The sequence below is a fragment of the Alternaria arbusti genome (assembly GCF_024043155.1).
Source record: "Alternaria arbusti strain BMP 1465 chromosome Unknown scaffold_17, whole genome shotgun sequence".
Lineage (NCBI taxonomy): Eukaryota > Fungi > Ascomycota > Dothideomycetes > Pleosporales > Pleosporaceae > Alternaria > Alternaria arbusti.
Window position 1 is genome coordinate 362,161 of NW_026249957.1, and position 27,196 is coordinate 389,356.

General features: G+C 54.1%; 9 protein-coding genes across 9 annotated transcripts; 5 read left to right on the forward strand and 4 right to left on the reverse strand.

Moving 5' to 3' along the window:
- Positions 1-391: 391 nt before the first annotated feature.
- J4E86_009489 (uncharacterized protein) lies at positions 392-1,388 on the forward strand (the record flags this gene model as incomplete). Its single annotated transcript, XM_051449994.1, has 2 exons — positions 392-799; positions 861-1,388. 2 exons carry the CDS (start codon positions 392-394, stop codon positions 1,386-1,388), a joined length of 936 nt encoding a protein of 311 aa, XP_051298839.1.
- A 264-nt stretch (positions 1,389-1,652) lies between these two features.
- Positions 1,653-2,672, reverse strand: J4E86_009490 (uncharacterized protein; the record flags this gene model as incomplete). Its single annotated transcript, XM_051449995.1, has 3 exons — positions 1,653-1,933; positions 1,985-2,504; positions 2,652-2,672. The coding sequence occupies 3 exons, from the start codon at positions 2,670-2,672 to the stop codon at positions 1,653-1,655; spliced, it is 822 nt and encodes a 273-aa protein (XP_051298840.1).
- Positions 2,673-3,427: 755 nt separating this feature from the next.
- Positions 3,428-4,598, reverse strand: J4E86_009491 (uncharacterized protein; the record flags this gene model as incomplete). Its single annotated transcript, XM_051449996.1, has 3 exons — positions 3,428-3,466; positions 3,517-4,034; positions 4,085-4,598. 3 exons carry the CDS (start codon positions 4,596-4,598, stop codon positions 3,428-3,430), a joined length of 1,071 nt encoding a protein of 356 aa, XP_051298841.1.
- Positions 4,599-5,130: 532 nt separating this feature from the next.
- Positions 5,131-11,266, forward strand: J4E86_009492 (uncharacterized protein; the record flags this gene model as incomplete). The annotated part of the gene is made up of 5 exons (XM_051449997.1): positions 5,131-5,213; positions 5,302-7,911; positions 7,957-9,383; positions 9,431-10,034; positions 10,087-11,266. The coding sequence occupies 5 exons, from the start codon at positions 5,131-5,133 to the stop codon at positions 11,264-11,266; spliced, it is 5,904 nt and encodes a 1,967-aa protein (XP_051298842.1).
- A 3,821-nt stretch (positions 11,267-15,087) lies between these two features.
- Positions 15,088-16,938, forward strand: J4E86_009493 (uncharacterized protein; the record flags this gene model as incomplete). Its single annotated transcript, XM_051449998.1, has 1 exon — positions 15,088-16,938. One exon carries the CDS (start codon positions 15,088-15,090, stop codon positions 16,936-16,938), a length of 1,851 nt encoding a protein of 616 aa, XP_051298843.1.
- Positions 16,939-17,956: 1,018 nt separating this feature from the next.
- On the forward strand, positions 17,957-18,995 carry J4E86_009494 (uncharacterized protein; the record flags this gene model as incomplete). The annotated part of the gene is made up of 2 exons (XM_051449999.1): positions 17,957-18,965; positions 18,988-18,995. 2 exons carry the CDS (start codon positions 17,957-17,959, stop codon positions 18,993-18,995), a joined length of 1,017 nt encoding a protein of 338 aa, XP_051298844.1.
- Positions 18,996-19,214: 219 nt separating this feature from the next.
- On the reverse strand, positions 19,215-20,565 carry J4E86_009495 (uncharacterized protein; the record flags this gene model as incomplete). The annotated part of the gene is made up of 2 exons (XM_051450000.1): positions 19,215-19,522; positions 19,581-20,565. 2 exons carry the CDS (start codon positions 20,563-20,565, stop codon positions 19,215-19,217), a joined length of 1,293 nt encoding a protein of 430 aa, XP_051298845.1.
- Positions 20,566-22,494: 1,929 nt separating this feature from the next.
- On the forward strand, positions 22,495-23,668 carry J4E86_009496 (uncharacterized protein; the record flags this gene model as incomplete). Its single annotated transcript, XM_051450001.1, has 2 exons — positions 22,495-22,668; positions 22,721-23,668. The coding sequence occupies 2 exons, from the start codon at positions 22,495-22,497 to the stop codon at positions 23,666-23,668; spliced, it is 1,122 nt and encodes a 373-aa protein (XP_051298846.1).
- A 504-nt stretch (positions 23,669-24,172) lies between these two features.
- Positions 24,173-27,075, reverse strand: J4E86_009497 (uncharacterized protein; the record flags this gene model as incomplete). Its single annotated transcript, XM_051450002.1, has 2 exons — positions 24,173-26,877; positions 26,931-27,075. The coding sequence occupies 2 exons, from the start codon at positions 27,073-27,075 to the stop codon at positions 24,173-24,175; spliced, it is 2,850 nt and encodes a 949-aa protein (XP_051298847.1).
- Positions 27,076-27,196: the final 121 nt, after the last annotated feature.

Genomic DNA, 27,196 nt, shown 5'->3' on the forward strand with positions numbered 1-27,196 from the left:
GTATACACGCTAACACCGCCATCGACAGCAATCCGAAGTTGCCTGAAAAGGAAGTTTACCGTACGTCATGCCGCAACACCCGAAAGATGCCGATCAGCCTTACCCGCACCCCTCGACACATCAAATCCCATGGCATACGCAACGCTTCTCCACAAATCTGCCCTGAAATCCCATGTTAGGGCCCAGATCAAGATGCAGGTCACGGCGCCCACCCCCCATCCTTTTCTTACACCAAAACGCGCGCGTGAACATTCAGATCTCCCGATCTTCGAGTCCATGAATCATCGACTCCCGCATCTAGCACCGCTGTCAATTAACACTGTCGTCATCTTACGCTCACGCATGCACGCGTCAACCTAGGACAACACGTATATAGTACACAACCGCGTCAATGGATTCAGCTTCCGACAACCCAAACTCCATGCCTGCAGCAACCAGTGGCTCTCGCTCCAAGCTCCTCTCAACCAATCTCAAGAACTTCATCAGTAAACCCGCCCTCAAGCATCCTCAGAAAGCACTTACCGTGCAGCTTTGGAACGCAGAGCAGCAGTCCAATCCAAGCGGTAGCAACCCACCTCCTCGACTCGCAGCAGGACAGCAAAGAGCAGAGATGTCGACTTCAACGAGCGGACAGGCCACCGGCGATATCGTCAGCAGCGGAAACTCAGGCTTCCCCAAGACGAGCGAAGCGCCCGGCGAGCAGTTCGAGCCCAGACAGACGGCTACGAGTGAAGACTACGAGCCCGACCCAAGCAAGAGCATCAAGCTCAGCCCGCAACGCCAGGCCTTAGTCGACGACGTAAGCCCACCTCTCTTGCAACATCTGCCTACATACAAAAGACTAACACCTCACCCCCCAGATCATCGCCCTCTACTCCTGCCAACCCACCATCACCCGCGTAAAACGCTACACCCCAGACTGCGTCTACGACGACCAATTCGTCTACGCCAACGACCGCTACAAAATGGCCGGCCAATGGTTCGCGCTCCCCAAACTCTTCAACGCCTCCATCAACGAATCCTACCAAGTAATCCGCTCAGACTCCGAAATGATCCAATTCAAAAACAAGCAGTCCTGGACCTTCAAACTCATCCCAAAGACGGCCACCATCACGGGCCTGGTATCGCTGAGTCTGGATCCGGACACGAGGGATACGGAGTTTATGCAGGTTAAATACCATAAGGATCAGGCGAATGATAAGGATTATAGTCATGAGGGGGTGGGGTTTAGCTTTAAGAAGTGGCAGGCGGATAATGTGGTTAAGCATATGAGTGCGCCTGAGTTGAAGGAGTTTGAACAGGATAAGGGGGCGAATAAGGAGCATGTGAGGAAGTATGGGAGTGGGAAGGAGGATGGGGAGGCGCCGAAGAAGGATTTTACGAATTAGGGTGATGATGGGGATGCGACAAGAGCTATGAACGAATAAATGATTGAATGAGAGAAGGCTTTGCTCCGACCTGCTTACTTACGATGATATCCCACATATTATCATTCGGACGTGACTGAGTGTATACCTGGGTTGATGAACGTTGACGCGGAACCATTTGAGGAGTAATATTCCGGTAGTGACAGTTTGAGATTATGACCTTATACAGAAATCAAACGGGATCATTACCACCGTTCTAGTTTGAGCGTGTTGCTCATTGTCAACCTACACTTCACTCCGTATGAAGGCTGCCAGATCGTCGATTTTCTCTTGGTCTGCCGAAGGCGGGTCTACCCAAGTTCTCCGCCCATGAACCGAGAGCTGTGGCAGCCCTGCAGCCAATGAGTCCAAGAGAAGCTCGATCTTCTTGACCTCGTCCGGTGGTGTTCCCTTGACAACCTGCACTGGCTTGGGGAGACCGATCTCCTCTCGGGTAACGTTCTTGCCCTTGTAGTCAGTCTTGTCCCAGGCTGTTCTCTTCGCATACATCTTGGCGGCGATGAGAACTGCTTTTAATTCAGCGTTGCGGCACGTATGTTTCATATGTCAGGCCTTACGCTTGAGCTGTATTTTACCGTCTGGGTCAAGTCCGATAGGATCAATTGTCCTGGGTCCTTTATCATCTGGGCCGCCTGTCACCCAGAAACTCAATATCCTTACGCTATCGGACCACTCCCTGGCCATGCCACCACCAACCGGTGGGCCATTCTTCTTGATGAATTTCGGTCTTTCGTCTGCCAGTTGCGCTTGGAGTTGCTTGGTATTCTCTCCCATTGGCTGTAGTGAGGCACCGTCTCCGTGCCAGTCGCCGTCGAAAATATAAGGGTAGATGGCATGGGCCCACTGCGGGTCACAAATATAACCTACACGACCGGCTTTCCAATCGTCGCTGTTTATAGAGTCCTTGTTGGGCCAGCAGAAGTAGAAGCAGTGACGGGGGAACTCGCTCGTACTTTGTATGAGACCTTTCTCGTAGGAATCCAGTTGCTTACGCCAGCCTTTGCTGAGGTAGGGTTGGCGTTCACGACCGTCAGGCATGGCAAGATCTTGTTGATCTGGCAAGGGTAGCTTCCGGTGCTTCAGTAAGTGAGTAGAGGGTTCTTTGTGCTGTGCGATAGCCGTGTGTAGCTACTCGTAATTGTTGTAAACGATGATGGTATACACCAGACACTGCGTGTAGAGAAGAAGTGCATTTTGCACGGAAACGCCAGGATTTATACTTACCTCCGACTTGCCCAAAGCCATGGCCTCGTACGTAAAGACTCATGGGGAGTCAATGCTTACTTAAGTTCTGTAGTCACCACCCACATCGTATATGAGTCCTACGGCTTGCTCGCTCCGGCACAGGCAACACGGGGCCGGTAGTCATGCTTTCGAGGAGAGTGGCATGTGTCCTATGATTGAGTTGTAGGAGGTGGGGTGTGTGAGGACGACCTTGCGTTGTGAGTGAGAGCTGAGGGAAGCGTAATGTCGAGCAGGCAGCGGCGACCATGTACCATAAGTATGCGTCAACGAGGCCAAGCTAGCCGTTGCTTCCGGTCATCGCACGTGCTTGGTGAAAGGCGGAAGGTTCCACGGGAAGCCACGGCGCTCATTCCTGGGTTCGGCGGCAGGAGCTACTGACATGTTGTGGTCTGTTTCTTTGTTCTGCTTCTCTCAGACCAACGGGTCACGGTCACTCGCGAGCTGAATCATCGGACCCTTTTTCGTTGGTCGTATCCAGTCATCGTGATCTCAATACTCATTCGTGGGTATAAATGTGCACTGGTCGGTAAGTGAATATCGAGCGGGTGAGCGTAAGCACGGCACAACCGTGAACTACTGTGAACTGCGAAGCGGCTTGGTCCGCGTCAGTAAGAAGACTCATGCGAACGCGTGAGAGAAACGAGTTGGATGTCGAAACTTCGGTCAGGTCTAATTGATCTATCAATAAAGGATGTAAGTCTATGCAAGCGGGTGGGTGAGAACGCAAATAAGAAGACCGGAACATGACTGCGTCTTCACAACTTGCTGTCGTTCTGCTTAAGTCGAATAAGACCCTGATCAGGTTAGCATCGCTGAGTGTATGACTGAAGTGCGGAAGTCTTACCTCTTGTACGCAGGTCGCGATAAGGGTTCCATCTTTCGTGTACATCCTCTGGAAGACGAGGCCACGACCATCGCCAGCCCAGGGCGTCTCTGTCTCGGTGAAGATCCATTCATCGGCCCTGAAGGTACGAGGGTTGTGGAAGTAAATGGTGTGGTCCAGACTGACCATCATGCCAATCTCTGGCACATCATCCGCAACCTTCTTTGGGTCTTCACCATTCTTGATGCGCTGTATACGCTTGATGTCTGCCTCGCTAACGGACTGGCGCTTCAACTCGGCATCGTCCATCTCCAGCAGTGTCTTGAGCACGTCTTCGCCGATGCTGGACTTAGCGGCACTCTTGCGTTGTGAGGAATAGCGCCAGAGCTTGTGGACGCGCGCGACGGTGCCGATGAAGTAGCTGTCGGACATGTAGGCGATGGCGGAGAGGTGGGCCTCGTGGCCTCCAGCGGGGGAGATGCGACCGCGCGCCTTCACCCATTGGCGGCACTTCTTGGTGTGAGGTTTGTCGGAGTCCTCTGGACGGGGTTAGGCTGGGCTGTGACAGTTGACATGTGACAGCACTCACCATTCTCGGTCGCCAGTCTCTGGCTCTGGAACGGACTGTGGCCGCTGGGATGCATCTCCGAGTCCGAATCCTCCTCTGGGCCTGGCACGTCGGCCATTGGGACCACATGCTCGACCTTCTTCGCTCCTCCACTGTTCTGGCGCACGAAACTCATAGTTGTCGTGAAGATGACCTTGCCCCGTTGGCGCGCCTGCACTGTTCTTGTCGCATAGGACTTTCCTGATCGTACTCTCTCTACGTGGTATATGAGTGGTATTTCTGAGTTGCCGGCAAGCACGAAGTAGCAGTGCATGGAATGCACAGTGAACTCGGGGTCAACCGTCTTCTGGGCTGCAGCGAGCGTCTGGGCGATGGCAGCACCGCCGAAGATGCCGCGCGCACCCGGGGGATGCCATAGTGGGCGCGTGTTGGTGAAGAGGTCAGGGTCGATGTCGGACAGTTGCGTCAGTTCGAGGACATTTTCGATTTCGGATTGCGACTGGTCAATGGGCGGCGGGCGGATGAGTGTCGCCATGGTCTCGGATTATGGATACTGGACAAGCAAGTAGTGAGGTCTAGCGATAGTTGGCCAGGAGAAGATGAGAAGAGAGCGTGCTCGTGATTACTTTACTTGACTCGGGCGCGTCCCGGCACACCTTCAGCTTCCTCGAGCCGAGGCATAACGCGCGAACCCACATGTCGCAGCAGGTACCACCACGCGCAAGGGGCAGCGACGAACGGCTGACTAAGGCGGCCAGTGAGGAAGGCACTGAGCGCCAAGAGGAAGGCGCGGCTGTTCTGGGGTAGGAACGTCATACTGGATGTCCGGTGGTGGCCTGCGTACCTGACTTGTTTGAAGGCCAATGTGCGCTTTCAGGCACTCGACGACAGGGTCTATTCCAATCTGGGACTCCCTTTTGGCCATTCTTCACGCGCGCCTTCGCCCTCACCCCCTCGCATTGGCTCACGGCGCCTCGTATCTTTACTTTTAGCATGTCGCGGATTGCCACCGCATAGCCTAACAACATTCGCTCCACCTGACTGCGCCGCCGGAGGAAAGAGACACCATGGCCGAGACGAACCCGGAGTTGCAGGCCAAGCTGCAGGAGCTGGACCACGAACTCGAGGAGGGCGACATCACACAGAAGGGGTTGGTACTCTCCTCCCGCATATATCTTCACGGTTACTGCCGCTGTCGCATTCGCATCCTCCCCCACGTGCGCTAACGAGTCGCACAGCTACGAAAAGCGCAAGACAGTGCTCCTCTCGCAGTACCTGGGGCCCGAATTCTCAGCGCAACTGCAGCATGACCTGCGCGGACAGAGCCCCGCCCAGAGCGAGGGCTCAGGCTCTCGCAGCGCATCCCTCGCCGCCCTCTCTGGGCCAAACCCACAGCAGACCCAGCAGACGCCGCACATCGAACTCCCCCGACCCGATTCGTACCATGAGAGTTCGCCGCAGGGCACCATGGGCTCGTCGATGCACTACCCCAGTTCCTCGACGAGCACCGCTGGCGGCAACTCGCAATACATGGCATACCCACCGAGCCAAGTAGGGCGCTTCCAGGAGAAGCAGCTGGGCCTGCGCACTACCTCGCTGCAGCGCAATGCCTCCCAATTGTCACAAGGAAGCGAGACATTCATACCCCGACCCCAGACGCCCGAGTACACCTACTCGCGCGAACCCACGATGATGGGCAACTACGCTTTCAACCCGGACACCCAGCAAGGCTTCGAGAATGGCTATGGGTCGCCAGGCGAGGCTAGCAGGAGGAGCACGATGCTGGACGTGAACCAGGGCTACTTCTCCGACTTCACAGGGCAGCAGATGCAGGACCAGCGCGACTCATACGGTGGACCGAACCGCTACTCGACGGGCGACGCCTTCTCCCCGACCGCTGCGATACCACCGCCCATGATGAACCCGAGCGACCTGCCTGTGGGTGCTGCAGACACGATGATGCCATTGGAACCGCGAGACCTGCCCTTCGACGTATACGACCCTCACAACCACAATATAAAGATGTCCAAATTTGACAACATCGGTGCTGTACTACGCTACCGCGCTCGTACACAGCCGAGGACTACCGCTTTCTGGGTGTTGGACGCGAAGGGCAAAGAAACGGCTTCCATCACTTGGGAGAAAGTGGCCAGTCGCGCTGAAAAGGTCGCCAAAGTGATTAGGGACAAGAGCAACCTGTATCGGGGCGACCGCGTGGCACTGGTATACAGGGATACGGAGATCATCGAGTTTGTCGTGGCTTTGATGGGATGCTTCATCGCGGGCGTTGTAGCAGTTCCCATCAATAGCGTCGACGACTATCAGAAACTCATCCTCCTCTTGACCACAACCCAAGCACATCTCGCACTGACCACGGACAACAACCTCAAAGCCTTCCACCGTGACATTAGCCAGAATCGTCTCAAGTGGCCGAGTGGCGTCGAATGGTGGAAGACGAACGAGTTTGGAAGTTACCACCCCAAGAAGCATGACGACACGCCCGCCCTGCAAGTGCCCGAGGTAGCATATATCGAGTTCTCTCGCGCGCCAACCGGCGACTTGCGTGGTGTTGTACTGAGCCACCGCACCATCATGCATCAAATGGCTTGCATCAGCGCCATGGTCAGCACCATACCCGCCAACAATCCGAATAGTCAAGATACTTTCAACGGCAACTTGAGGGATTCGTCTGGCAAGTTCGTCGCGCCAGTGCAGAACAGAGCACCTACCGAAGTCATTCTTTCTTACCTCGACCCTCGTGAAAGCGCTGGTCTCATCCTGAGTGTGCTATTTGCCGTCTATGGTGGTCACACTACCGTCTGGCTGGAAACGCCGACCATGGAGACACCTGGTCTATACGCACACCTTATCACCAAGTACAAGTCGAACATACTGATCGCCGACTATCCGGGTCTCAAGCGCGCTGCATACAACTACCAACAGGATCCCATGGCTACTCGTAATTTCAAGAAGAACACGGAACCCAACTTTGGCTCGGTGAAGATATGCTTGATTGACACGCTCACAGTTGATTGCGAATTTCACGAGATTCTCGGAGACCGTTATTTCAGACCCCTACGGAACCCCAGAGCACGAGAGCTCATCGCGCCTATGCTATGTTTGCCGGAACACGGCGGTATGATAATATCAGTGCGCGATTGGTTAGGCGGCGAAGAGCGCATGGGATGCCCATTGAGCATAGTGTCAGAAGAATCTGATAACGAAGACGAGGTCGACGACAAGGCCGCGGCAGCCAACGGCTATTCTAGTCTTATCGGAGGGGGTACCACGAACAACACCAAGGAGAAGAAGAAGAAGAGCCCAACAGAATTGACCGAGATCTTGCTGGACAAGGAAGCACTGAAGTTGAATGAAGTCGTAGTTTTGGCCATAGGAGAGGAAGTGAGTAAGCGTGTGAACGAGCCCGGCACTATGAGAGTTGGCGCTTTTGGTTACCCGATACCCGATGCGACGCTGGCCGTCGTGGACCCAGAGACTAATCTTCTGTGCTCCCCTTACTCGATAGGAGAGATTTGGGTAGACTCGCCATCATTATCTGGAGGTTTCTGGCAGCTGCAAAAGCATACGGAAACCATATTCCACGCCCGGCCATATCGTTTCGTAGAGGGTAGCCCGACACCACAATTGCTCGAACTCGAATTCCTACGCACTGGATTGCTCGGATGCGTAGTGGAAGGCAAAATCTTCGTTTTGGGCCTGTACGAGGACCGTATCCGACAACGTGTCGAATGGGTAGAGCATGGCCAGCTGGAGGCCGAACACCGATATTTCTTCGTGCAGCATCTTGTCACCAGCATTATGAAGGCGGTGCCCAAGATCTACGACTGGTAATTGTAATCGCATCCATGTATGATCAAACTAACACCGTGTAGTTCGTCTTTCGACTCGTACGTTAATGGCGAATACTTGCCTATCATCCTTATTGAAACACAAGCCGCGTCGACTGCGCCCACAAACCCAGGCGGGCCACCGCAACAACTTGACATTCCCTTCTTGGACTCATTATCTGAGCGATGCATGGAAGTGCTGTATCAAGAGCATCACCTACGCGTCTACTGTGTGATGATCACAGCACCAAATACGCTTCCCCGAGTCATTAAGAATGGTCGACGAGAGATTGGAAACATGCTTTGCCGAAGAGAGTTCGACAATGGCTCACTACCCTGCGTCCACGTCAAGTTTGGTGTTGAGAGGTCGGTCCAGAACATCGCACTAGGCGACGACCCTGCTGGCGGCATGTGGTCATACGAGGCATCTATGGCACGCCAGCAGTTCCTCATGCTGCAGGACAAGCAATATTCCGGAGTGGATCACAGAGAAGTCGTTATTGACGATAGAACGTCAACGCCTCTCAACCAGTTCTCCAACATACACGACCTTATGCAGTGGCGTGTATCACGGCAGGCTGAGGAGCTCGCCTACTGCACTGTCGATGGCCGCGGCAAAGAGGGCAAAGGCGTCAACTGGAAGAAGTTCGACCAGAAGGTTGCAGGTGTCGCAATGTACCTGAAGAATAAGGTCAAGGTCCAGACAGGTGACCACCTGCTTCTCATGTACACGCATTCGGAAGACTTTGTCTATGCCGTCCATGCGTGCTTCGTTCTCGGGGCTGTGTGCATTCCCATGGCACCAATTGACCAGAACAGGCTGAATGAAGATGCTCCTGCACTGCTACACATCATTGCCGATTTCAAAGTCAAGGCTATACTCGTCAACGCCGATGTTGACCACCTCATGAAGGTCAAGCAAGTATCGCAACACATCAAGCAGTCAGCAGTCATCCTCAAGATCAGTGTACCGAATATGTACAACACCACAAAACCACCTAAGCAGTCTAGTGGTTGCCGCGATCTTAAGCTGACGATACGACCCGCTTGGATACAATCTGGTTTCCCAGTTTTGGTATGGACCTACTGGACACCTGATCAACGACGCATAGCTGTGCAATTGGGCCACAGCCAGATCATGGCGTTGTGCAAGGTCCAGAAAGAGACTTGTCAGATGACGAGCACGAGACCGGTCCTCGGTTGTGTGCGCAGTACCATTGGACTTGGCTTTATACACACCTGCGTCATGGGTATCTTCCTTGCAGCGCCAACATACCTGGTGTCACCTGTCGACTTTGCGCAAAATCCGAACATCCTCTTCCAGACATTGTCGAGATACAAGATCAAGGATGCATATGCGACGAGCCAAATGTTGGATCACGCTATCGCACGAGGTGCTGGAAAGAACATGGCTCTGCACGAGCTCAAGAACCTCATGATTGCGACCGACGGCCGGCCACGTGTCGATGTTTGTAAGTATTACAATGTTGATGGATATATGGTCACTAACATCTGTCAGACCAGCGCGTACGAGTACACTTCTCCCCAGCGAGTCTTGACCGAACAGCGATCAACACTGTCTACTCACATGTGCTAAACCCCATGGTCGCATCGCGATCATATATGTGCATCGAACCGATAGAGCTACATCTCGATGTCGGCGCCCTGCGAAGAGGTCTCATCATGCCTGTCGACCCAGACACCGAACCCGGTGCTTTGCTAGTTCAGGACTCCGGTATGGTACCTGTTAGTACACAGATATCGATCGTGAATCCGGAGACTAACCAGCTCTGCCTGGTCGGCGAGTATGGTGAGATCTGGGTTCAGTCCGAAGCAAATGCGCACAGCTTCTATGGTTCGAAAGAACGCTTGGACGCGGAACGCTTCAACGGCAGGACTGTCGACGGAGACCCTAACGTACGATATGTCCGTACTGGAGATCTGGGCTTCCTACACAACGTCACACGTCCGATAGGCCCCAACGGTGCGCCAGTCGACATGCAAGTGTTGTTTGTTCTAGGCAGCATTGGTGATACCTTCGAGGTCAACGGCCTCAATCATTTCTCGATGGACATTGAGCAGTCTGTAGAGCGCTGCCACCGGAATATCGTTCCTGGTGGATGGTACGTACCCCTCGAATTATCCTCCCATTTTACACATACTGACTCTCTCCAGCGCGGTCTTCCAAGCAGGTGGCCTCGTGGTTATCGTCGTGGAAATTTTCCGTCGCAACTTCCTCGCCAGCATGGTGCCCGTCATCGTAAACGCCATCTTGAACGAACATCAACTCGTCATCGATATCGTATCTTTCGTACAAAAAGGCGACTTCCACCGATCCAGGCTCGGAGAGAAACAAAGAGGCAAGATCCTAGCTGGTTGGGTGACGAGGAAAATGCGCACAATTGCGCAATACAGTATCCGCGATCCCAACGGCTCGGATGCGCCAATGATCAGCGAAGAGCCCGGTGCAGGTCGCGCCAGTATGAGCGGAAGTATGCTTGGCATGGGCCGGATGGGACCAGCGAGTATGAAAGCAAGTTCCACACGAACACCAAGTTTGCTCGGCATGACAGCAACGATGAACAGCCTCTCGCTATCACAACAACAGCAACAGCTGTCAACAAGCCCTGGCATGACCCCACAACCAGGCCAACAATCTTCCGTATACACACAAAGCATCCCGGAAAACCCACAAGGCGGCCAGTACCAAGGTGTCGAACTCCACGACCCCAGCGACCGCACCCCAACAGACAACCGCATGTCCTTCCTCCCCAACCTACAACTCCACGACGGTGGGGCAATGGACTATTCACCCCTCGACCGAGCCGGACCTTTCCACGAAAACGCACACCAGCACCAGCCTGGAAACTACCAAAACGCATACCATCCCCAACAGCAACAATACGAGTCTAGTGGCAGCGGCCTAAGCGGCCAAGTCCCCGACGTACTCCGCCCAGGACCCTCGGACGACGCAAACAACCCCGGAACGTGGAACAACAGAGATTTCTACAGCGATAGCACGCCTTACTCTTCTTACGATAACACGTCTCAAGATCCCAATATGCTACAACAGCACAACCAACAGCAACAACAAACATGGACAATGGATTCGCAGCACAGCCAAGGCTATAACGCCGGATATGGCGCCGGCGGCGAGGAAGTCACGCGCTATGTCAGCCACGGCTCGTATGACAGCAGAGCGGGTGGGAACGGCGGTGGCGGCGGCGGCTTGCGTGTTGCGAACCGCGATTCTACGGCTAGTGAGAGTGAGGATGATAGTTGGAGGAGGGATGTTCTTGCTCAGATGAATTTCGCTGGGGGGCCGGGGCCTGCTGGGGGGAGTCATGCGCAGTAGATGGGTAGTAACAATGAATTGAATGAGCGTATGTGAGGTGTTGTGTTCATGTTAGTGTTATGTTGGGTTTTTGCGGTGTTTGATGAGGATGAATGATCAGGGCATTTGAAGCATCAGTCGAGCTATAGTATAGTGAAGATGTTGCGGTATGAGGGAACAAGTAGCAGTCGAAGTCGAAGTCGACATTGGGGATCCTTCAAGTACCCATCCACCTACACCGTCCCCTCCCCATCCTGCTCCCATCCCGTCTCCCATCTCATCATCTCCCACGCCCCAAAGTCAAGACGGTTATTCTGCAGTCCAGCCCCCGTCCATTCCTACACCAACACCTCACACATCACCGACAACCCCACCGAGGCCGTCTGCAAAAAAGTCTTGGTCCTGCAGGACTTCGTGTTTCATGTTGAGCGCACGCCATTCTCCTTCTGACGAGGCTGTGGCGTCCGTAAACGCCAACCCAACCCAACGCCAACTCCACACAGGATTGCAATTGCTGTCATTTCGCTAGCGGTGTTTCAGGCGGGTATCAAGCTTTTCCGACATGGGCAGTGGGCGGGAAACAGGTTCGCGGTGATGGGACATGACATGACATGACAATGCATCTGACAGCGTTGCTGTGTTGGTTGCAATAAAAAGATGAAGCGGGGTTGATATTTTTCATGCGTTCTGGAAGCATCGAATTGTAGTAGTTGATTCTAGTTTGGGTGGATAGGTTGTTATCGGTCCTTTTTGTCTGTTAGATTTCTATTGTATACACTTGGTTTGGGCGGGAGAGGCGGGTTGCGTCAATCGTCGGGTTGCGCGAAGACCCGGGTTCCATCGATCGAAGTTTTCCGGCTTTCCGAGTTTTCAGATTTTATTATCGGTGTTCATGCACGTGGTGGATTGGGAGTGGGGTGGTGTTGTGGAATACGATAGTTCGGTACACTTGTGAGAACGGTGGTTTGGAAAAAGTAAACGTGGCAACGAGCATCGTGATCGGAGTGACGGGAAGTTTGATGTATACCCATCTGTCTATGCGATCGTGTGTTTGTTGTGGTTTGTGTAGCATGCGTAGTAAAGGGCCGTATAGCGCACGCTTGCGGGTGTCTTGGGTATGCGATGAGATGAGATGAGACGAGGCCGTGCAGCGGCTCGAGGGACAATCTTCAATCTGACTTTGTGATCGGCTGCTAGGTGGTTAGATCTAGGCTCTGTAGTCTACAATTTGCTTTTTGCTTTCTTGGAAGTTGGTGCCATGACGGCGTAGGACCGAATTTTGGGCACTCAGCACTGGAAAGCGAATGCGAAGCGTAGATGCAGTATGCAGCACGTCTGAGGCGCGCAGCTGCTGACGCAACTAGATACTTCGGCGCTTTGGGGAATGTGAAACTGTACGACCATCCTGAGGATGAGAATAATTTTTCCGGACTTCACCAAGCTGCGACAGCATTTTCCTCTCGTGTGTTGTGGGTATAGTACGGAGTTCATGCGCAGCCGAAGGATCGGACATGTGGGCGTTACGCCGTTTGACAGGCGCTATTGTTTGACAGCCGGCGGGGCAGCGCATTGCTCAGGGCAGACGGGCGCAAAGAGGTCTGTTTCGACGTTATCGCGAGGTACCGTGAGCGATGACGGAAGGAGGCGTTTGTCCCGAAGCTATCGCAGGTTTGAAACACGACAGAACGGAGGGGCAACAACACGGCGGGGCTCATGCAAGCAACACCAAGTCGGAGGTACCAAATGGCAGATTATCGTAGTAGAAGCAGTGTTCTGAGAATGATACGACCACAGTGTAAGATCATGTAGGGTTCTTGTGACGATCATTAGGCCAATCTTTGGTTTTATTGCCTAGCACGACTGGGCAAACTTGAGTTCGCTGTCGAGGAGCGTGTTCCCGAGACCCGGGTAACCGATGTCTTGGTATCTTGGTGTTTCAATCTTATCGAAAGACGGAAGGGACCCTGGTGTCAGTCTGAATCGCATCAGGCACGGGAAGGCGCGAGTCGCTCGGGGTGAGAACTGTCGCAAGTCATTTCCGATAACAGCCTGCGGGCTTAGTGATTCATGGCAGGATTGCTGTCGCGCAGATGAGGTGAGTGCTGTGAAATTCAATGGAATGATGTGGTGATACGGTTAGCATTGTCAATAATTAGGAGGAAGTGACGGCGGACCGTGTGGTCGGTCGAGTAAAGGCAGCCGCGGCATTGCACGTGTTTCTTTGTTGTGGCGCAGTCTCGATGAGCGCATGGATGACTGCCATCGCATGAACTTCACATGACAGCTGCTTATGAGACTCACCCGACAACCGAACCAACATGACAAGACGGAAGAACGCTCGCGTCTCAAACTCAGGGCCTCATCACACTGCTGCTCCGACACCGACTCGCGCGCAGGGTTCTTCATCCTCCTCCGGTTCGCGCTCGCGCAATAGCACAGTGGAGATTTCATCAGGACAGCGCGTGGCGGCACCAAGGAACAATTTTGCCTCGGCGGCCTGACCGAAATGTCAAGATGCATGAGAGGCGTGCAAAAGCCGTTTTACCAATACCGATGGGTATGATTTTCCCCAGGTTGTTGATGAGGTTGACTCGCTTGTTGTTCTGTTTTGGGGCGGCTACTTTAGGCGCCGGAGTTCTGGAGCCGCACAAGTCTTGGGAGGGACCTTGCTTTGGCTCCCGTATTGGCAGAAATAGATTGGACGGCTGATTGTGATTTATGGGAGCGGGTGTGGCGGACATGGGATGGTGGTGAAGAGATGGGAGAGGTGAGATGGTATTGAGGTGGTGTCTCTGGTGGTATCTCTGGTGTTGTCTGGGGCGACTGGAGGTCAGCTGATCAGCTATCAGGCGTATACCATCCATCGCACAGCACACGGGACTCGGCATCGTTCTGGACTCAGGTCCCACCGTCAGGCACTCGGCCATTCCCGTTGGCGGTGGACAGACGGTGAGCTGAGGCTTGGTTTCATGGCGCATCCAGGCACGCCAATGTGAGTGGCCGGCTTCCTTCGTGTCGTTTCAGCGCCTAAACTGTCCGGGCGCAGCGGAGCCAATCATCCGCCTGTTCCGATTCCCAACCCCTGCCAGGCCCTCATCAACCCTCCCATGTTGCGAACTTCATATCCACTGTTTCCCTCGCTCCCCCTCTGACCTCACGCTCGCCGTCCCTTGTCGTGTCGTTTCCATACCTTCGTTTCTTGTCCAACTGTTGCTCACTCGCTACGGCAACATAGGACACCAACATACATTCGCTTCTCACGCTGTCTTCGAGCCGGTTTCTAGTCCCCTATTTCCCGTCTTCAGCCCCTAGTGAAGACAAAGTCTATTGACGTCGCTTTCAATTTCCTCGGCCCTATTCGCCTTCACCGTCGCTACTATCGCTATCGATACTGCACATCGCAATCGCCGCCTCACGCTTCTGTCGACTAATTCCACCGGACTGGACCGCTTCTCGTCTTCAACACCACCACCCCATTCACCACCTCGACGTGCAGCGCACTGTCGGTTCTCTCAATCTTTGTGCCTACACACCGGCTCCTTCACGACACATTGTGATGTATTCACGGTGACCACGACCCAACCTCGCCCCACACTGTCAACATCTGCCGCTTCGTTAAGCGCGCGTGGGATATAGGTCCATTGACAACGACGTCGCGCCATTACTCCTGCTTCAAGAACCTACCGTCACCGAAAACAGCACCTGGTAGTGCGCAACACAATTCACCGATCGCGTCGCATCACACAGCCTCGCACACCCGAGAACCAGCAGCTAGCAACCCTCGTGAGCACCGACTCGCGAGCGACCTGTACTACTCAACAACCGAACACAATACCCGAGACATGTCTCTCACAAGATATCTCCTCCGCCTCCGTGGCGCCCAACCGACCGCGCCAATCACCAAGCGCCACTTCCTCTCAGACTGGGACGCCGCTGAGTTCGATGATCTCAAATACTCGTACGGTCTGGAGGGTGTCGACCAAGTCGGCAACTACATGTGGGTCGACACCTTCCTGTACCTGCTAATAGGTATCTCCGGCATCCTCCTTCTCCTGCGGATATCAAACATGTGGTGGAAACACAGCCGTCATCTGAGCGCCATGGGAAACCCAAAGCAAAAGTACTGGGAAGTCAACCGGACAGGCTGGTGGCCGTGGCTCAACCGCCATGTCCTGATGGCACCCCTATGGAAGAAGAAGCACAACGCTCAGTTTCAGATCAGCAGCGCCATCGACAACGGAACGCTGCCTGGCAGATGGCACACCATCATGTTGGTCATCTACGTAGCCCTGAACGTCGCCTGGTGTGTGGCTCTCCCCTACAAGGTGCTCGACCACAAGGAGACCCTCGCCGCGCTCCGTGGACGCTCCGGAACACTCGCTGCTCTCAACCTCATCCCCACTGTTCTCTTCGCCCTCCGCAACAACCCACTCATCACCCTCCTCCAAGTCTCGTACGATGACTTCAACCTGTTCCATCGCTGGGCTGCGCGAATCACCATTGCGGAAGCCATCGTTCACACTGCTGCCTGGTTGTACAACACCAAGCTCGCAGCAGGATGGCCTGCCGTTACAGCTGCTCTCCACACTGAGGGCTCGTACGGCTGGGGTATGGTTGGAACTGTTGCCTTTACCTTCCTTGGTATCCAGGCATGGTCGCCATTCCGCCACGCTTTCTACGAGACCTTCCTCAACATTCACCGTGTCTGCGTCATCGCTGCGCTTCTCGGTCTCTACAAGCATCTGGAGCTGCACAGTCTCCCGCAAGTCCCCTGGATGCACCTGGTCTTCTTCTTCTGGGCTGCCGAGTGGGCCTGCCGATGGGCCTCAATCCTCTACTACGGCATCGGCCTCAGGCAAAGATCATCAATCACCGTCGAGGCCATGCCCGGAGAGGCCGTTCGCCTGACCATCAACATGGTCCGCGAGTGGACTCCTCGTCCAGGATGCCACGTGCACATGTGGATGCCAGCTCTCTCCCTCTGGTCTTCGCATCCCTTCTCTGTCGCGTGGGCTGCAACACTCACCCCAGATTCCAAGGAGATGACACTGCCCATGCTCGAAGGCGATGTCCTTGCGATGCATGGCCGTCCCCAAAAGTCAAAGCAAATCAGCTTGGTCTGCCGTGCGCGTACTGGACTTACCCGTCACATGTACGAGAAGGCCTGCAAGAGCCCCAACGAGCAGTTCACCACCTTCGGTTTTATCGAGGGTCCATATGGCGGCCACCACAGCCTAGACTCCTACGGCACCGCAGTTCTATTTGCCGGTGGTGTAGGTATCACTCACCAAGTCATGTACCTGAAGCACCTCGTCAATGGCTACAACAACGGAACCACAGCAACACAAAGAATAGTCCTCATCTGGACAGTCCCCACATCCGACTGCCTGGAGTGGGTACGGCCCTGGATGGACGAGGTCCTCCGCATGAAGGGTCGCAAGCAATGTCTCCGCATCAAGCTTTTCATCTCAAGACCCAAGGGTCGCGTTGAGAGCAGCAGTGAGACAGTCAAGATGTACAGTGGTCGTCCGCAACACGCGGCCTTGATCGAAGAAGAGGTCAAGAACCGTGTCGGTGCTATGGCTGTCACAGTGTGCGCGTCGGGCGGTATGGCAGATGGCGTAAGACATGCGGTTCGACCGTTCCTTACGCAAGGTAGCGTTGATTTCATTGAGGAGGCCTTCACATACTAAGAGGCCTTGGTCAATGTACGATACTGTTGGCAACGTTACGCTTAACAAATTCCTTGTTCATCGCCTACTATCGCACCGCATCGTGCACGACGCTTACGCTCGAACACCTTGGGCAAGCCACACCCGGGTTCATTGTACATCATCTCTCTCGTCTACTACCCAGTCGAGAACTCACATAACTATACCAAAACATTACCTTTCTTATTATCCGCATTGTTCACTTCTTTGTAAATACCTCCTACTTAATGCTTTACTTCTTGTCCAATATGTCACCGTCTCATACTTGTCATGTCTCTCCTTGAATCTCTGATCGGCGTTTTATGAGCGATGCATTTGTTAGCGTGTCTGGGTCTTTGTAGATATTCAACGTAGCTTTGTGTATAACAGTAGCATATCCTCTACCAAAAGTTCGTCTATTCTCCTTATTTTCTTCATCTGCTCGCGCACTGCAACTACTGGTCTTCTTGGTGTTTACTGATCGGGAACAAGGGTAGATCTCTAAGCCTCAGGTGTTGATCAGGGTACTGATCCAGACCTTCACTCATCACCTCTAAGCCCACTCAAGTCGTCACTCCCCCCACTTCCTTTGTTCGGACGTCCACGTAATCGCGGTCCTACGCTCTCGATGTGTGGCTTAGTCGGCCAGGGGGCACACCGCCGACCTATCCGTGCACGCCAATGATTGGCCGACACCACGTGAAGTGGACCCTCGGCCAACTCAATAGACAATGCATCCCCACATTGGCGCCGAAAAGTGGCGGTGACGACAGTGTGGCTGATTCACTGCAGTCGCGACTTGCATCTTATTGTGTCATGGGTGTGTATAAATAAGAAGGTGCTACTTCGGCGGGGATCGTGCTTGTCCAAGTGTGACGTTGTCGAGAACCTTACCTTCAACTTTAAATAACCCTCCCGCTCCCGCTGAATTTCGATCTCCAAGTCAAATCGCGATACACTCAACCTTACCTATTGTAACCTAGTTATCAGAATCTAAGTTTATTCCTTCGTACACAACATCATGTCTGGATACGACGGCTCCGGCTACAACCAAGGCGGATACGGACAACAAGGCGGGTACCAACAACAGGATGGATATGGACAACAGGGCGGCTACGGACAAGACAATTACAATGGCGGCGGTGGACACCAGCAGCCTCATCACCACCAACAACAGCCCCATGGTGCTGCCAGCGCATATTACGGTGGTCAAGGAGGCCCTCAAGCCTACGGTCAACAAGGAGGTTACGACGCAGCGCCTCCTCAATACCAACAACTCCCTTCTGCCGCAGCCCATTCATCCAACTCCGGTCGCAACTCGATGAAACAAGGTCATCAGAACCAATACGGCGGCGAGGGCGACCCAGAAGGTGACCGTGGTGTCATGGGCGGTCTCGCGGGTGCAGCAGCCGGAGGCTACGGTGGCCACGCCCTCGGTGGAAAAGCCGGCCACGGCGTAGCCGGCACGGTAATCGGCGCCCTCGCAGGAGCCTTCGCAGGCCACAAAGGCCAAGACGCGGTAGAAGAAAAGTGGGACGAGCGCAAAGAAAAGAAGAAGCAAGAAGAAGAGGAAGAAAAGCGCAAGAAATACGGCCAACAGCAACACCAAGGTCCCCCTCCCATCCAACACCACCAAGACACCAACAACCAGCGCTCCCAAGGCGACTTCGGCGGCAACTTCAGCGCCTCCTCGCGCGACATCCGCCTCGACGCTCATGGCGACTACACACTGCACGCCCAGTGCCGCCGCGCAGACGGCTCCTACCAATCCTCCTCCATATCCCTGAACCGCATCCTCGAAAACGACGGCGGCAGTTTCCGCTGGTCCGGAGGCTCAAACTCCAGCAGCGGCGGTGGCAGCGAAAACACGTATACTGTCCAACAAGGCGACACGCTCCGTGCCATTGCATCACGCTTCTCGCACTGCTCCTACGAGGATCTTGCTCGCCACAACAATATTACCAATCCAGACCAGATTTGGCCGGGCCAGAATCTTAAGGTCCCGGATGGGAATAGCAGTCGTGGGGGTGGTGGGTTTGGGAGTTCGGCTAGGGGGATGAGGTTGGCGGATGGGGGGCAGAGGTTGGAGGGGGAGTTGGAGTACCAGGGGCATTGGAGGATGAGGGAGGTTAATCTTGATGAGAGGATTAGTAATAGGGATGGTGCGCTGGTTTTTGTTTAGGGAGATAGATGATGGGAGGGGAGGATGGGAGAGAGTGAGAAGGGTATTGGTGTGCTATTCTCACGGATGAACCTTTAGAGTTTCAAGCTATCCATTTTTACCTGTCCACACAATTCGCATATCGCTTCAAGAAGTCATGCAGTTCGACCAAAGAGTCTGTCGGAGCGAGCGCCATGTAGCGACTCTGTACATCGCCGGTATGTGCCAGTTCAAGAACTTTACATGTGACCCACCATATCTCTAGTCCATACTTGACAAAGCCTAGTAGTCTTTGTTCCTCTGCTTCACGTTCCGCGTGTAGAGCATCCCACAGCTCTTTCCAGCGCTTCGTCGCACGGAGTAGAGTAGCGTGTACCATCGGAGTCAAAAGAGCGGCTCGAGATATGAATACGATGGAATGTAACGCTGCAGAGATATATCAGCTTGAGGCCACAAAGGCTGAGATGCAGATGGGTAAACCTACCGAATATGCAAATCATGAGAAGTCGATGTTCAAGGACATCGATAAGGGGACTCTTCTGCTCATCAGACCAGTCCTCGCTCATCAACGCAGAAACCAGTTGCTTGATGCTAGGTTTCGGTCTCGCCAGGCGTTTCGACTGTGCACGTAAACGAGCGTAATCTTCCTCTGTAGCCGCATCATAAAGCACATCATTGCACGGAAGCGTCTGCGAGACCTCCGCAATAGCAATCTTGGGAACCGAGCTGAAGAAAAAGGTAGCCATGCAATCCATAGCAAAGATGAAGTTCACAGCTCTCACTCTAGATTCCTCGGCTATGAACGCATTCCACTCCGGTACCTGGTTTTGACGTCTCACCGTGACTGTGGGTTCCAGCAACTTGAGCGATCGCATCGCAGCGATGATTTCAGGGTGTCGAGAGATTCCGACTCGGCTACGTGTTGCTTCGTTGTTGAAACTACTCTGGAGAGCTACTATGAGTGATGCGGCTTGGACTGCTTCCAGAGCGCGGGGATCGTGTCTGGGATTGGGTGTCGCGACTACGTTGCGTAGATGCACGAAGATGAAGTCTTCGCTTAGATCGAAGAAGGAGCGGGATGACAAGGCGCCGTCTGTGGGTGTGCAATGTACTGATCCAGCAAAGGCGACAGCGAGTAACAAGGGGAGCGGAACTTTGTGCATATCGAATGTCGGCCAGTGGATGAGTGGCTGTTGGGGGTGAAAGACGCTGAAATAAGCCGAGATACACTCTTCGAAGTTTTCTGCTGTGAAGACTGCTTTTGCGGCAACTACGGGGAAAGCGCCTTCGGGGTTGAAGTGGGCCGTTCGACATGTTTGGCTGTATATGAAGAGCTGAGAACATAGCTCGTCGATCCTAGGCTGGAGAAGCGCGGTCGTCCGGGGTCGTCCCGGTGCTGGTGGTATTGAAGCACAGATGTCTACGTCGACATTCATGAAGAAGTCTGAGAAGATGCCGAAGAGTGCCATGTCCCTGTCGAGAAGCTGATGGTCTGCGTCGTGGGTTTCTTGATGCTTGGACGACTGTACAGTCAATGGATCGTTAATGAAAGCATTGAGTATCGACTCGCGGCGAGGGTCTGTGTAACTATATAGGAATGTGATGGGATAGCGAGGAAGACTCTGGGCGTTTTCCTCTACAGCCGTGGTGTCGCGGCTCAAATGACTGGTACTGGTATCATGAGCATCTTCGCGTAACAGGTGTGCGTGGTTTCCGATCGTTCTGAGCCGGCTTCGTCGTCCTGGCTTGGCAGAGGCTATCTCATCGTGTTCGCCTCGTTTTCGGCATGACTTTGAGTGTCTCCTAAGGACATCGCTAAGCAATGTCAATGTCAAGGTGTCACGAGCTTACCCGACACAGGCGAAAACCTACTGACGGACGAACGTGCGATTACAGAAGCTGCAGGTGTTTAGACGATCGCGGGTATCTGGTTGGCGTCAAATAAGCTCCGGATAACACTCGGATGGTCAACTTACGAGCCGACTCGTGTCGTCGCAAGTGACTGTTGCTCGAGAAGAATTTGCCGCACGTGCTACATTTATGGGATGTGATACCCAGGTCCGTCTCGATAGCGTCTGGCATTGACTTGTCCGTGATTGGTGACGCGGCGGCCCATGATGTGGGCTTTCCAGGGCTGAATGTGGGTTTTCAGAATGTGGGCTTTCCGCTGATGTGGGCTTTAACTGCGGCGGCCTTACCGCAAAGGGCCGACCACGTGACACAGCATCGATGCTCTCCCTATACCGTCGTGTATCAACACTCCTGTTGCAAGAATGAGTTTGTTTCTGTCAGATACTGCCTATCGTCATGTCGAGTATACGAGCGTTCGTAAGCCGAAGAAGCTACTGCGCATTCGGTAATATCTCACTCCTTCCATCTCGAATGAACCAAACTGACAGTGCCCAGCATTTACGTTAAGACCTCACCCCATACATCTTCGACTTAGTCATACAGCATGTCGTAGCATGTCTACCAGCTCCCCCAGTCACAAGACCATAGAACGAGACGATCAGCGCAGCGACACACTCCTCCCATCAGCCATCGTCAAACCCAGGGGTGTTGTCGAACACGTCCTGTAAGCCACACTCTCCCAGACATATCCAAACACTTCCTGACAGACTCCAGAACGACCACAGATCAAATACTCAACTGGGTCCGACAAAGCTCCATCCACCCACTGAGCTTCGGCCTCGCCTGCTGCGCCCTAGAAATGATGCATTGCTCCATGCCTCGCTACGACCAAGACCGACTAGGCATCATCTTTCGCGCATCCCCTCGCCAAGCAGATGTAATGATCGTCGCAGGCACAGTCACGAACAAAATGGCTCCTGCTGTTCGGCAGTGCTATGATCAGATGCCTGAGCCGAGGTGGGTGATTAGTATGGGAAGTTGTGCGAATGGTGGCGGGTACTATCATTATAGTTATAGTGTGGTGAGGGGCGTTGATAGAATTATTCCTGTGGATGTTTATGTGCCGGGGTGTCCTCCGACGGCTGAGGCGTTGTTGTATGGTGTGTTTCAGTTGCAGAAAAAGATTAGACGTACGAAGACGACGAGGATGTGGTATCGGAAATAGTTGAGCGTTCGGTAATCGAATACAGATATTCTCAGAGGAGAATTTGCCCTCCCACCTCTTTCTCTCACTTCGGTGCGCGGCACACCCCGTCGCTCCTGCCTGGTCGTACCTTCCTTCCCTAAGCGTCTTCACCCCGTGCAGTTCTTCACCACTCACGAAGCGATTGCGAAGCTTTCGCAAGCGCTATTACGTCTATCGTTTCTTCCTCATTCTATCGCGTCGCATTCATTGTACAGCAATTGTAGCTTCCCGACAACGCGCACAAAGCCGACGCCCGACGCGCTAAAGAGCACCACCATAAGTGAGAGCCAAATCTACAAAGATGCCCAACTACAAGCCTGTAGAGCCCGAGAAGGCGGACTGTTACTTCGACTTAGGTGTGGATCCATACGCCCCAGTAACAGACGTCAAGGCAGCATACTACAGATTAGCGCTGCAGCATCATCCCGACAAGAAAGCACCAGGTCAGACTGTAGATGCTATCGAGTTCAGACGCGTAAGATCACTCACCCGCGAAGCCCAGCGATGAGGAGACTAATGAGAAATAGGTGAACGAAGCGTTTGAGATACTCAGATACCCTAGTTCACGAGACGAATACGATGCGCTATACGAAGGCATACTGGAGGAATGGGAAGAGTACCGTTGCGCTTATGCCAAACACAAGCTACAGGAAGAGATCGAACGTCTAGATGCTGAGAAAGAAGAAGCGCGTGTACAAAGGGAGCAAAGGCGCGAGGAAGAGGAGAGACGACGCAAAGCAGAGGAAGAGGCTCGGGCTGAAGCTGAGCGAATCGCAAGAGAAAGGAAGGTGAGGCTCGCGGAAGAGCGATCGCGCCAAGCAGCAGAGCGTGCCGAGAAGGAGCGAGCTAGGGCAGCTGAGGAGTGGTTGCGGAAATGGGAAGAAGAAGAGGAGACTAGGCAAAAACAGCGTCGTGAACAGCGCCAAAAGGAAGCAGAAGCGCGTGAAGCGATAGTCAGAGAGCAGCATCGTCTAGAGCAAGAGCGAAAGGCGCAGGAGTATCTCGCCGCACTGGAGGCACAACAAAAGCTCACAGAGCAGAAGGTACGCCAGGCGGAAGAGCTGATGGTTCGAACATACATGGAGCCTCACTTCGCCAACACTGCCGATGCGGAAGTTCAGCGTGTCCAACGCCGCGTCCGCCTGGCCCACATGTGGGCGCGAAAGCTTCATGTAGACGTAAAGGCAGCTGATGATGCAGCGCCTGATGCCAAATTCGAGTTGGTGGATTTAGGCTGGCACCGGATCGATGGCACTGCCACCTGCGACTTTTGCATCAAGGACGTACGCTTGTACTTCTTTGCTTGTCCCTTAGGGGGCGCGGCAGCGTGTGGGGATTGTGTATACAAGTTTTCACACGGGTATGAGACGGCGAACGGGGAGGTTATCGGAAAGCGGAAGGTGGAGGAGAAGAAAGCCGCCAAGGTTGGTGGGAAGAAGGGGAAGGCAAAGGGCAAAGGCAAGGGGAAGAACTGAATGGACATGAGACGCAGGTGATAACCAAGGGTGTACAGCATGAGTATGCTAAACTTGTCAGTGAGAAGTAAGGATGCAAGATGCAAGATACAAACGGGGCTTCACAGTATGAGCATACCAAGACTATCTGTGGAAATCACGTCAGACAGAGGCCGCCAAGGTCATAATAATGTATGGAATGTTTGATACAAGTCTTACAGATGAATAAAAACGACAAGTCCAAAAGACCCACCCAATTATGCCAATCCGTTGTCCCCAAATGCACCCCAAACATGCCGACCGTGATTATCGTAATGTAACAAGATAAGTAACCATCCCAACACCGGGGGTATCTTTTGAAGAATAAACATCAACACTTTTCCCGCGCCCAAAACACCTTTTTGTCCCACAGCTTGTCGACCCAAATGTCTGTGATGATGATGATGATGATGCAGCCTAAGACGGAAAGGAGACAGGATAATAATAACAAGCTCAAAGAGAGGAGGGAGGAGATGGGTAAGGGGACTACCCGGTCCATCCCATATCCCCGCCTTGCTGTCCACCCTGCTGTCCCATTCTTTGGGCTTGTTGCTGAGCTTGACGCATCATCATCATCTGGGTCATCTGCTGTTGGTTCATGGGCTGCATTCCTTGCATACCCTGCATGCCACCGTTCATCTGTCCACCCTGCATGCCGCCCATGCCTCCATTCATCTGGTTCATTTGCGCCATGTTCATACCCTGACCCATGTTGCCCATGTTACCCATGTTCATGCCCTGCATGCCGCCGCCTTGCATGCTGTTCATGGTATTCATGTTGCCCATCATGCCCTGAGGCAGTTGGCCACCGCTTGCCATGGCTTGTTGTCGCATTTGTAGGAGTCGAGAATTGTTTGCGGCGTTTGCGCGTTGTTGTTGGAGCATCTGCTGGTACTGTTGCATCTGCATGGGGTTGGGCGTGTTGCCGTTTTGCATGCCGTTCATCTGGCCGCCCATGTTGTTCTGCATGTGTGCCATCTGCATCTGTTGTTCACGCTGCTCTCGCTGCTTGATTTGCATTTCCATCTGATGGATTTGTTGCATGACCTGGGGAGGAATGTTCTGGCCGTAATTCTGCATGACCGTCTGCTTGTGCTGCTGATAGCGCGCGCGCATCTGCTGGAGATTCAGGTTAGCAAAAGTCATGTTGCCTTGGTTATTGGGCATGCCATTCTGCTGCATGCCGGCTCCAGGTGACATATTTTGCATAGCCATCTGCTGTTGGCTTTGCTGCTGATTTTGGGTCAACTGGCGGAAATAGTGCTGCGCGAGCTGGTTGCGGTATGTCTGCGGATTCTGGCCTTGCGGAACTCCTTGAGTCTGGATTTGCTGCGTAGCCTTTGAGAATGCCAGCTGCTGAAACTGTTGCTGCTGGTTACCGGGCGATCCTGTTTGCTGCATTTGCTGCATGCGAAGTTGCTGCTGCAGACGCTGTTGTTGGAACTGCTGAGCCTGTTCAGGCGTCATGTTCTGACCTGGCTGAGGTGTCTGCATCATCATTGGCGTTTGCCCTTGCATGGCCATGGATGGGCTGCCCTGGCCCATGCGACTCGGGGTCGGCGTCATGTTGCGATTCGGCATCGAGGCATTCATTACAGGCGTTCCTTGTACGATGTGCGGTGTGCCTGTGCGACTCAAATTCTGCTGCTGACTGACGGAGCGCATCATGTTCTGGTGATTAGAGACGGCAGATGGCGGGCGAGCAGGACTGTTGATGGCCTGGTTCGAAGCGGTAGGTACCATTGGGGTGCCACCGAGCTGATGCGCAGCCTGCCCACCAAGCGATGGCGATGCTGCAGCGGCCGCCATCGGCGTTTGCTGGCGTATGGTGGGCGAGAACTGAGATTGCGTAGCCGACTGAGGTGTCTGAGTAGCCTGTATGGCTGCCGCGTTCGACATCTGGTGCTGTGCTGCGGCTGCGGCTCGCAAGGCTTCATTCTGTTGCTGATTCTGTTGCAATTGTGCTTGATGCGCTTGCTGGCGAAGAGCCTGTTGCTGTTGACGCTCCGCAAGTTCGGCCTGCTGTCTGCTCTCGATCTCTCTCTTCCTCTGAATTTCAGCCTCCATCTGCGCTTGGCGTTTGGCTTGAGCGATTCGAGCGTCTTCTTCCTTCTTCCTCCGGTCGGCTTCCTCGTGGTTGGCACGGATGTTAGCAATAGTCTTGAAGCGGGCAAATGTCTGGGAGTTGGCGGCGGCGCGCACAGCGTTGTCGTCGTTGCCGGCAGCTGTGGCTGTCATATTGCTCTGGTACTCGTCGCCCGCCAACATAAAGCGCTGTAGACCCTGAGCCTCTGCCTCGTCTGCAGCCAGCTCGGCGGTGGTCCTCTTGCGAGTCTTGCGTGGAGGCGCGGGATTCTTGTTGTTCGGGTGTGTGATGGCATCCATAAGTGCGAGCGATTCACCGAAGCTCTTGGTGGGCTCCAAATAGAGGGGTGGGCAGGTGGCCCTCAGGAACTCGGCCTCGAACTCGTGTACGTTGCTATCATCGAGGACCATTTTTTGTCGTTTCGGGCTTGGGCCGTTCGCAAAGGTGGGCGTGGAGGGTACTGCCGTCATGGGAGTCGGCGGCATGCCTCCAGCTCTGCCCTGGGCTTGCATTCTCTTGAGGGTAGCCATGTCTGGGACGGGCGTGGTGGCCAGTAGCTGCATGTCGGCCAATCGCGACTGCTGCGTTGGGAACAGTACCACTGTTACGACTTTAGCGATGCCTGGCTGCTTGTTCAGAGCCCCGTTTTGACCCGGAGCGGGCATGTTCTCCTTGTCTTCTTTGGTCTCTCCGTCTTTGCTCTGCGCGTTGGCCTGGGTGGTCTTTGCATCGGCCTGCTTGGTTGGAAAGGGCGCGAATGGAGAGGGTGTGATGAAGTTGTTGTAGTTATGAATAGAGAAGGCGCTCGTGCCGGCCTCGCCAGCGCTGTTGGTGTCATCCTTGGGCTTGACGCCGGCCGAGCGGTAGTCGTGAACCTCAACGATGAGGCAGTCGTCGTACCAGGGGGTGTTGAACTCGTAGAGCTCCTCGACCATGTTGTGAGGCACCTCTTTGTCCCGGATGGCCTGCAGCAGCTCGCGCATAGGCGACTGGTAGGACAGCGTCTCCTGGGAGTCGTTCAAGCGGAAGTGCTTGGGGTGCAGGTATACACGGAGGGACGGCGGCTTGCCCTTGTGCCTGGCCAGAATATCTTGCTGCGTGTAAACTGCGAAGCACATTAGCGCGTGTGCCGAAAGCGGTAGCGAAGTGTGAATATACCATATTTCCTGGCCTCGTCGTGCTTCGCGCCCTCGTCCTCCATGTTGGACTGGCGCGTGGCAGTGCGCGCAACTCCCGGGCGCTGAGACTCGCGACGCAGGCGAGGAGGTTGCGCTGGGCGGGCAACTGCGACTGGGCCGGACATGATGGTGGTGACGGCGCTGCAGTTCGTCGACTCGCGGTGGGGCGGCGGTGGGACGGGCTTTCGGCCTGGGGAACCACGACCGGCAGCGGCGCGGCGTGCAGACGGCGGAGAGAGGGCAGGC